Raw genomic sequence first — 9,898 nt, 5'->3', positions numbered from 1 at the left:
AAAAAGATTATCAGGACGCCACCAGTTACTTGTACTGTTAATAGAGTATCAAACATGGCTAAATAACAGTTGGCAAGTAAAATCAAATCATCATCTTTTATTATTAGTTTTTTGCAAGTCAGCTTGCAGGCACCCGGCCCTGTTACAAGGACTACTAGACTATGGTGAGCCTAGGAAAGCCCCACTGGCCAAACTCTCCCTTACCTGGACGGTGATGGGCCAAACCCCAGGCTGTAATGGTGCCTCAGCACTGAGGTGCAGTGCTTTTGACCGATGAGCCACCCGGGACTCAGCCCAAATCATCTAGTAGCTTAAAATCAATTCATTAACTAACACAATCCATTTGAGATGATTTGGGTATGACATTTAAAACACACTCAACAGAGGAGATTGACTTGCAAGGGGATTGATCCTAAAATACAGTTTTTGTTTTTTGTTTAATGTGTCTAGTTTAACAAAACCAGTGTGAATTGCAGTCACTCATTCTCCATAGACTGCTTTCAGGGCAAGAAAACACATTTCTAAATATTTAAAATCTGACCTACTCTATAAAGGGTGTATGAAGGGTGAAATAACAGCCCCCTGTGAAGGTTGCACTGACAAATGTGACATAACCCACTATGTACATTTTCAAAAAGCTGTGCTTTACAAAGGGTGACATAACACACGTTAACTAATGACTTGAGTATTTATTTTACAAGTACACAAGCCATAAAGTACGCAATGTACAAAAACCTTCATTTTGTGTTGCAATTACACTAGACAACAACGCGTAGCTAATTGCAGATAGCTAATTGCAGATAGCTAATTGCAGATAGCTAATTGCAGATAGCTAACTGCATTCTGGCAACGCTCACCTGCATAATAGCAGAGGTGCATAAAGATGGTGGCCCCATGCACTTACCACAACTTCCTTGTTTGCTAAGTTCTCTGTATTGTACATTGCTCTCCATTACTCTTTATTTTGTATGGTCATTAGCAGAGTATACATGATCCCAATTTTAGCTCCAAGACAGCGGCAATTTGAAAAACACTAAATATAAGGCTCTGATGTTAACAGTTTGACATGATTGTCCCAAACACTTAAGTCATACGTTGTCATAGTTTTGAGCAACTGAAACACATTTCAAAATGTAATAATGATCAACAATATAATAATTACCAGAGCATATTAATGTTCTTTGAATAGTTTGTTGAATTGTCTACATGCACAGTATATCTTAACTTTTAACAATCTTTGCCATTTTCTCTGGCACCGTTTTGACGGTAGACTGAGGGTCACTTTCAATGCCACGTTAGTATGGCAATTGTTTGATCAACAACAGTAAAATGTTTCCTAATTACAAAACACATGTATTAGAAACACATTAGGAACACATTATAAACAATAAATAAGATGACGTAATTAACGTTTTAGTGATACATGTGTAACAATTCAGGCTATGCTTCAATCCACCTGAATGGAAAAGGGGCAGATGGTTCATACCTACAGTACATACAGTATATTTAAACTATATATAGCTAATATAAAATGATTGATCACATGCATACGTGTGAGAAGTCCACACCGTGCCCCTTCCTCTTAACCGACTAGATGGACTTTCCATGCCAGTTCTCTGCTAACATTGACTGTAAACAGAGATCTAGAAACTGTACAGTATGAAACGTGTTCCTTCAAAACAGGTTTGGTTTGAGACACTTTGTACCACCATAAATGTTATCTGTTAATGGTTAAGTCATTCTCCTACTCCTCTTCTAATCCCTCTCAGCCCCCAGTCAACTGAATATTGCTCCAGGTAGCGGCAGAGTGGACTTTGTGGAGCTGATGTTGGCAGAGACAGCAGACATGATAGGAGTGGAGGAGCTCAGGGATGCTTTCAGAGGTACATACTCAGATTATTTTTTTAAGGTAATATTGTAAAACCACCTAATATCAAAGTGTTTTCTCTCAACCTGAACTTCCTCACTTTCATACATGTTTAAGGGTTGTTGTTTAAACTTATTTTATTGATATAGAAACAATCCCTAATAATAATAATAATAATAAATGTTTTACTGTATAACTGTAAGATTCTGATTCTTTGTAAAGGGGTTTTCATGCATTATGTTTAAAGCAGTACACTATGTAATCAATTTACAAATATTGATGATTTTTTCATTTATTCAACATATTATTGTAATTATTAAGAGTCTGTAAACAGAAAAACGGTCCATGTCATGATTAAAAAATGGCAGCTAGATTGGGAGGGATTCATCCTACTCAATAGTTAAAATATTTAAAGGTTTAAAATAAATATTCATTTTATTTGATTTATTAACTTCAAATATTACCAAATAGCTTTATCTATGAGGGAATAAAGTAAAATGAACTTAATGTCAATAAACAGTTTTTATTTAAAAGGTTTTGTTCGTATGATAATAAGTAGATTAATCAGAATTATGTTGCATGCATTTTTCTTCAATAAAATAATACAGAGATTTTAAAATGAAATCAGAAGTGTAAACATTCCTTACATTTAAGAAATCTGAGACAAATAAACACACAATTTAATAATTAATATGCATGTGTAACAGTTGTTAAAGTACTTTGTGCATTTCACCAGGTTCATTTATTAATATGGCATGTTGATTTGTTATTATGCATGCCTGCATCCTGGGAGTAGGGGAGTGTGTACTTACGTTTTGCCCTGTGTGTTCATGCTCAAATCATTCTGATGCACTGTGAGAGGTAGGCACGCTTTTTCTGTCGTCTTCAGAAAAGTTTGATTCTTTTATTAAGCACAAAGTCATACACACAGTGTTTTGTTCATGAATAATGTTGTATATTTAGAGGTTACTCATAAGTGGATGGTATTGTTAAGATGCACTTGTAATTGTACTTTTTAGGATGATATTAACATTCTGAATTCAACATGTGGTTAATAGCTAAGGTATTAGCAGGCTATGGTATGTGTGAACGATGGCTAGCTCCTTGAATGATCCCAGTCCCTTGTATTGTGCATCTGTTGTTTAAAGAGGCGACGATTCGCAGAACACATGTGATCTACAAATGTTTTATTTTCTTTTGGATGCAGGTGTGTGGTTTTATCTATGAAAAATATATGTTATGTGTTGATGCATAATAAGGAGAGGCTGTACTCATTTTTGTATTCTAAAATAATTTTGATGCGCTATGAGAGAAAGAGATGACGATTCGCAGAACATATGTGCTCTCGAAATGTTTTATTTTCTTTTGGATGCAGGATGCAGAGAGTGAATTCTGATTCATTAAAACAACCTGATCTCCAAAGTCCACATCTACAGTCTCAATAAACCACACACAACGCAGAGTTACAGCGGTGCAGTACAGCACCGGTTACACATGTAACTACAGTAGCTCTTAAAGCATTGTAACTACAGTAGCCCTTAAAGCATTGTAACTACAGTAGCCCTTAAAGCGATGTAACTACAGTAGCCCTTAAAGCATTGTAACTACAGTAGCCCTTAAAGCGATGTAACTACAGTAGCCCTTAAAGCATTGTAACTACAGTAGCCCTTAAAGCATTGTAACTACAGTAGCCCTTAAAGCATTGTAACTACAGTAGCCCTTAAAGCAAAGTAACTACTGTAGCCCTTAAAGCAAAGTAACTACAGTAGCCCTTAAAGCAAAGTAACTACAGTAGCTTTTAAAGCAATGTAACTTAATAATATAGATATACTATATAAGATTCCTGGAGGATCATTTAGGGGTTCTTCAAATTGAAGCTGTGGGGGAACCCCTAGAAGTTATTTGAAGAACCCTACAAAACCTTTCCCAATGTACAGTATGTATGCATCTGTTACAGAGGCTTGTTGTCATGGTAATCTAAACATATAATTACATATAGAATCACATCTCTATGGGTGTTAAACTCTAATGGACCATTCACAGTAACATGATGTACATTCTGCACTGATTTTAGGAACTGGTCTTTCAAAGACTAAATGAATGACATACAAGAAAAAACTAAATCAAACTAAAGACAATACACAATATACCATATCTGTCAGGGATTTCGTCGTCGTTAGACGATATGGCGAAATCATTGTCGGAAAATGAAGACCAATATGCAGCAGAGTTGAGATAGTTCATTTTGAACCTTTTAATAAACTCAAAATGAATATACAAAATAACAAACCGCACTCACGATATACTGGACAGTCCTGTTATGCTCACTCACACTAAACAAGAAACAATCTCCCACAATTACACAGACAAACACACCAACTAATATAGGACTTCCAATCAAAGGCAACACCACACAGCTGCCTTCAATTGGAAGTCCACCCCAATTAACCAAACATAGACATACAACTAACTAGATCAACATAGAAATACGTAAATAAGGAACAGTGCCCAAAAACCCCGGAATACATAAATCAAATGCCCTTTTTAGAAAAAACACCACCCCGAACCACATAAACCAAATACCCTCTGCCACGTCCTGACCAAACTACAATAACAATTAATCCTTATACTGGCCAGGACGTGACAATATCAAAATTCAAGCTAAGAAAAATGACATTTTTTTTATATTTAAAGAGTTATGCTTCTAAGCAAACAAAAAGGACAACCTTCGGATATTTGGGAAGCTGTTCAATGGTCATTCCAGTTTTGTATATTTACCCATTGATTGAATATAAATGCCTCATGACTTATGCACAACTGTCAGTCTTAATCATTAACCAAAATGTTATGTTTTATTAGTCATTCCCATAGCCCCACCCATCAGCTGAATACCAAAATGTAATGTTTTATTAGTCATTTCCATAGCCCCATCCATCAGCTGAATACCAAAATGTAATGTTTTATTAGTCATTTCCATAGCCCCATCCATCAGCTGAATACCAAAATGTAATGTTTTATTAGTCATTTCCATAGCCCCATCCATCCCCTTTTTGTTGTTTTTCAAATCACTAATTGTTTTGGAAGTACTATTTGCTATTTATTTCAAAAGTTCTTGATTGAATTGAAAGGCTCTTGACTTTGTGTTGCCATGTTCATGCTCGGTGAGTTATTTCTGGTTGCCATGTCTGAAATCTTTGATTGGCCAATTTTATGTTTTGGTCAAGAAGAGTCATGCTATCGTTTTCCACTTTATTTCATGTTGAATATGTTTTTCAAGCTCTTCATTGCATCATCATGTGTTAATGCCTTCCAGTCCTCTGGGATATCTGCAGGGAGTGCATCTGTGTCTTCTGCGATAGTTTTATTGAATGTGGCCATCACGTACTTCCAGTAATCTGAAGCCTCAATGCTGGAATCTCCAGGTATGATCCAGTCAGGGTAATGTGTCTGGTAGTCCTTGTAGGGATGAGGTTTGTCTCCTGTCAGGGAGGTCCTGAATGTGTTTTCACTAATCACATCAGAGGAACATATGTTAGTCCATAACACTCTTGTCTTTACATTCCTCCAACCACTGACACCCTGTGGACGGTGAATAGAGGTGAAGTGTTTGGCATGCTCCTTCCCTCCTGCTTCACAGGGTGCTTTGCAGAAGGGACATACCTCCCCACAGCCAAACTGACTGGTGAACATATTGTCCTGAGGCTTGAATGGCAGAGATCTGAGCCTCTCTTTGATGTCAGTCCTCTGTTCATACTCTGATGCCATGGTCTGCTCCATTTCCCCCACAAACTCTGAGAGGTAGTCAGCAAACTGCTCTGTGTTTGCATTGTTCAGAATCATAATGGAATCCAGAGCATCCTTTGGAAAGACAAGCTTCTCTCCAAGAGCACTGCAGATGTTCTGAATAAATGTCTTGATATTTTTTATAGGGCTATGTGATGTTCTGATGTTAGAAATTGCATCAGTGATTATCTTGACCATCTCTGAAAGATGTTTCTTCTCTGATTTCTCCAGTCTGTTGTCCTTTGAGAGTTGTTGGACAATCTGGTCAAACAGCCAGTCCTTCACAAAGTTTTCATAATTTCTTACATACTTTCTATATTTCTCATATTTTCCATCAGTCAGGAGTTGTTTCAAAATGGAGAACTGGAAAGCTCCTCGGGTGAGGTAATCCTCTGACCCTTCACCGTTCTTCATTTCATCAACCACATCAGGACCAATCATTTTGGTCACATAGTCCTGTACAGCTGGCTGTAAGAGCTTTGAGAACTCCTCAGCTTTCTTTAGGCACTGGTCTCGGTTATGAAATAAGTCTTTGAAATCAGCAAGGTACTTGTTCTGAGACTGTTCCAGACACTTTCGGGGGTCGTTGGATACAATGAAATGATTATGCATCTTCTGGAACTCTCTGGCTGCTATGCCACATATGTGTAGCTTCAGATGAATCTCATACTCCTCACTAACTTTACGTTTCTTGTGTTGTTTTAATGTTTCATCAATCCTGTTCAGCAGTTCTTTGATGTAAGTGGCATGGTAATCTGTTTTACTTTTCACCTTCTCTGTTATAAACTCCTGACACTGTGTTATGATGGAGTCACAGAAGACTTGTATTTTTTTCCTGTGATGGTCATGATCCATGTGCTTTGCAAGGCCTTCAGGATTCCGCCACCAATTAACTGATTTTACAACAAAGTCTGTCTTCCCACAATCCACCAAACTGCTTCCAACCAACATTTTATTTACATGACTGCCCCTTGTTGCTAAATTATCATGTAACATGAGGAAGGCATCCTGAGCCACATCTCTCTCTGGCAGTCCACTAAAGTTGATCTCAGACAGAGTTTCCTCCCACATACTTACAAACTCTTCAATGAGGTCCTGATCTGATAAATCAGTTTTTTTCTGTCTACAGGTCTGCAGCAAAGCCAGCACCTTTCTCTCCATTGTACTTGCCTGAGAGCTCTTGATGTTGTTCAGTTCTGCCATTCCCTCTTTGATCTCAACAGCTCCTTGCAGTTTGTTCTTCACTGTGTTTTCTGTCTCTCGTCTCAGTGTTTTAGCACTATTCACAAAGTCCTCCTTGTATTTTTCCACCAGATTGACATGGCCATCTTGCTTTTCAAAATATTTTACTAGATTGTCTTGGATTTCCTTTTCTCCCAATGACAGCTTCTCAGATGTGTCCCTCAGCAAGTCCATCAGCACATTTCTTATGCTCATTTGGGAGTTTGGATCTGTTATGCCAAAATTAGAAATTTTGGTTTCAGAATTTATAATCCAGTTGTACATCTCCTTCTGGAAGGCCCATTCCCAACCATTGTACTCTGTGCATAAACTACAGTAGGCATCTGCAACCAAGCTGTTTCTGAAACTGAAGATAAATTTCTCAAATTTCACAGACTCCCACAAACTTTGTGTCCACTTCAGGAAATGTGTCATGTCATTACTCTGGCATTTTATTAAGTCTTGTATCAAGTTCTTTTTTAAATCATACACAGCCTCACTGTAGCCAGCGTTGACTGGAGACATAGGGGGAGTCCCATGCCAGAGTCCTGGGATATAGCAACTGCTTGTGTCTGGATCATACTCCATCACATCAGTGAACTTGGTGATATTCTCCTTCTTCTCCATTTTGGCTGCTGCCTGGGTCATTTTATTCAACTGTTCCAACAACTCCTTCCTGTCCCTCATGTTGTTGTCATGAGCAGACATGTCAGGCACATTCTGGTGCACAAAATGACATACTGGCTTCTTCCCCACTTCCTTCATCCTGATAAAAGCATGAACAACAATCTGTAGAATGTCTTTCATCTCTGTGGAGTTCTCCATTGAGATGTTGATAATTGTGACATCACTGAGTCCTATCACCAGTGTTGCCAGTTCATTGTCATGTTCATGGCTATCATCTAGTTGAGCCAACTCTGGTGATTTCAACCCCTCTGTGTCAATGACCATGATGAAGTCACATTTCAGCTCCTCCTTGAGGTCTTTGTTGACTTTAATCAGTAGCATGAAGGCCCCTCTGGTGCATCTTCCACTGCTGACAGCAAACTGGACCCCAAACATGGTGTTGAGGAGAGTGGACTTCCCAGTGCTTTGGACCCCTATTACTGTGACAACCCGGATCTTGCTGTTGGATTGGACAAGAGTATGAAGCTGAGTCAGTACAGCTGATATCCATTTCAGAGGGATATTTGATGCATCTCCGTCCACAAGCTCAACGGGGAAACCATCCAACAGCATCTGAGCACACAATCCAGGGAGATGCTCCATCTGTTTCCTTTGAGGACTGTCTTCAGGTAGGGAGCAGGCAGCTTCATATAACTGGCCCAACTCACGCAGGAAGTGTTCAAGACCCAAGGAACAATCAGACATTTGCCTATCCAAATCTGCAATGTCTTTTTTCTCTGAATGATTTTGGCAAAGATCTTTGTACCGCTGCAGCAAACCAGACAGGTTCTGTCGAGACAGACTGTCCAAATATATCCGCATCCATTTGAGGAAATAGGGTCGCTCCACTTCTGAATTTGACATACTGTTTATGAACTTTGTCATTGCTTCTGTCATATCAAATCTTTGTTGCTCCTCTCTCAGCTCTTTCTCCTTTATCCTCAGAGAGCTCTTGTAGTGTTCAATTTCTTGACCTCCTGCTTTTCTCAGTCTACATCTCTCTTTCTCCAACTGGGAAATCTCTTTCCAGACTTGCCCTTGTAAGGGTAGTTGTTTGTCTTTGAATTTGACTGTGTCTGTGATGTTGCTGGTGATTTCATCTGCCATCTTCCTGGCACTCTGACACTCATTACAGTCTTCATCAACCAGAATCCCCATCTGACGAGCAATACCAGACATTTTTTCAATTGTAAATTTGTTTTGGCATTTTTCAATTACAACACCCACAGATGACTGCAGGGTTTTTACAAATGCTGCTTCATTCCTCCCCTTCTTTTCTATTACATGTGTTACTTTGTCTGCTGTGAATGTTTCTCTCTGAGAGTTTACAACCAGAAATAACTCTGTGTTTATGTCTTTCAAAACCTCAGAATTTGCCTCTAATTCATCACTAAACATGTATATTGCTGCTGATATTTGACACAGAAAAGAAAACTGTTTTTTAAAGGACCTGATGTCTCCTCGGAGATTGGCAAAAGCTACAGGCTTAGGGAACCTGTCTATGTTTCTTTTCCCACATGGGAGGTACCAGCTGATTTCAACTAGGCCATTTGAAATCTTCTGAGGTACATCACCACAGTCCATATCATGATGGACAAATGTGTCAGGATTACTTAGCAGTTTGTTCAACATATTAGACTTGGACAAGTTGCTTTCTCCTAGCCTAACAAAGGACACCATTGGGATATCAGAGAGTACAATTCTCTCCTCTTTGAAGGACTTTGTGTCTACTTGTGAAGAGAGTCTAAACTTCTTCACTATGTCCCTCAAGGCCCACAGCATCAACGTGCTTTGTTCTGTGTCACAGTTCGGCAGCAGGAGAGGAACAGCAAACTGACACATGGACATTTTAAGGGCAATCTCCTGCTGGAGTAAACCATCTGAACACAGAAACAGGGCTGTAATCAGGTCCAATGGATTAATCGTACAACTGTTATCAGAGTCAGAGAAACTTTTTAGTGTCACACTCCTAGCATTCACATTTGCCATCATTAATGTCTTAAGGAAGGCCCCTGGAAGTGACTGCATAGTGGTAAGAGGTTCATCTGATGTAGTATCAGCATGTATCTCTAGGACAGTACTTAACGTCAGCTTGTTTTCATAATGATCTTCTAGTCCAGTCTTTGACAACAGCTCCTTGAGACAGTGTTCTGTAAATAGAAAGGAAGATCAGGAAAAAGAAAAGATCCAGGGAAATCACCATCAAAAATGCCACTCCGACATTCCCGTCAAAACAAGTTTGTTGATTACTTTTTTCAAATCCAATGTATTTTCCACGTAGATACGTTGACAAATTATGTTAAATATAGTTGATTCAACCAGTTTTTGCCCAGCCATAATACGTAAGTAGGGTCCCCCTCC

General features: G+C 38.8%; 1 protein-coding gene across 1 annotated transcript in view; it reads right to left on the bottom strand.

The window, feature by feature from the left end:
• Positions 1-4,097: 4,097 nt before the first annotated feature.
• The window catches only part of LOC115190188 (uncharacterized), a 114,792-nt gene continuing 108,991 nt past the window's right edge, over positions 4,098-9,898 (bottom strand). Inside the window, exon 22 of the mRNA XM_029748679.1 lies at positions 4,098-9,687. Coding sequence (XP_029604539.1) covers positions 5,117-9,687 — 4,571 coding nt within the window. The 3' untranslated portion in view covers positions 4,098-5,116. The remainder of the gene's footprint in view (positions 9,688-9,898) is intronic.

This window comes from Salmo trutta, chromosome 4, assembly GCF_901001165.1.
Source record: "Salmo trutta chromosome 4, fSalTru1.1, whole genome shotgun sequence".
NCBI classification, from domain to species: Eukaryota; Metazoa; Chordata; class Actinopteri; order Salmoniformes; family Salmonidae; genus Salmo; species Salmo trutta.
This window is presented reverse-complemented; position numbering and strand designations above follow the sequence as displayed.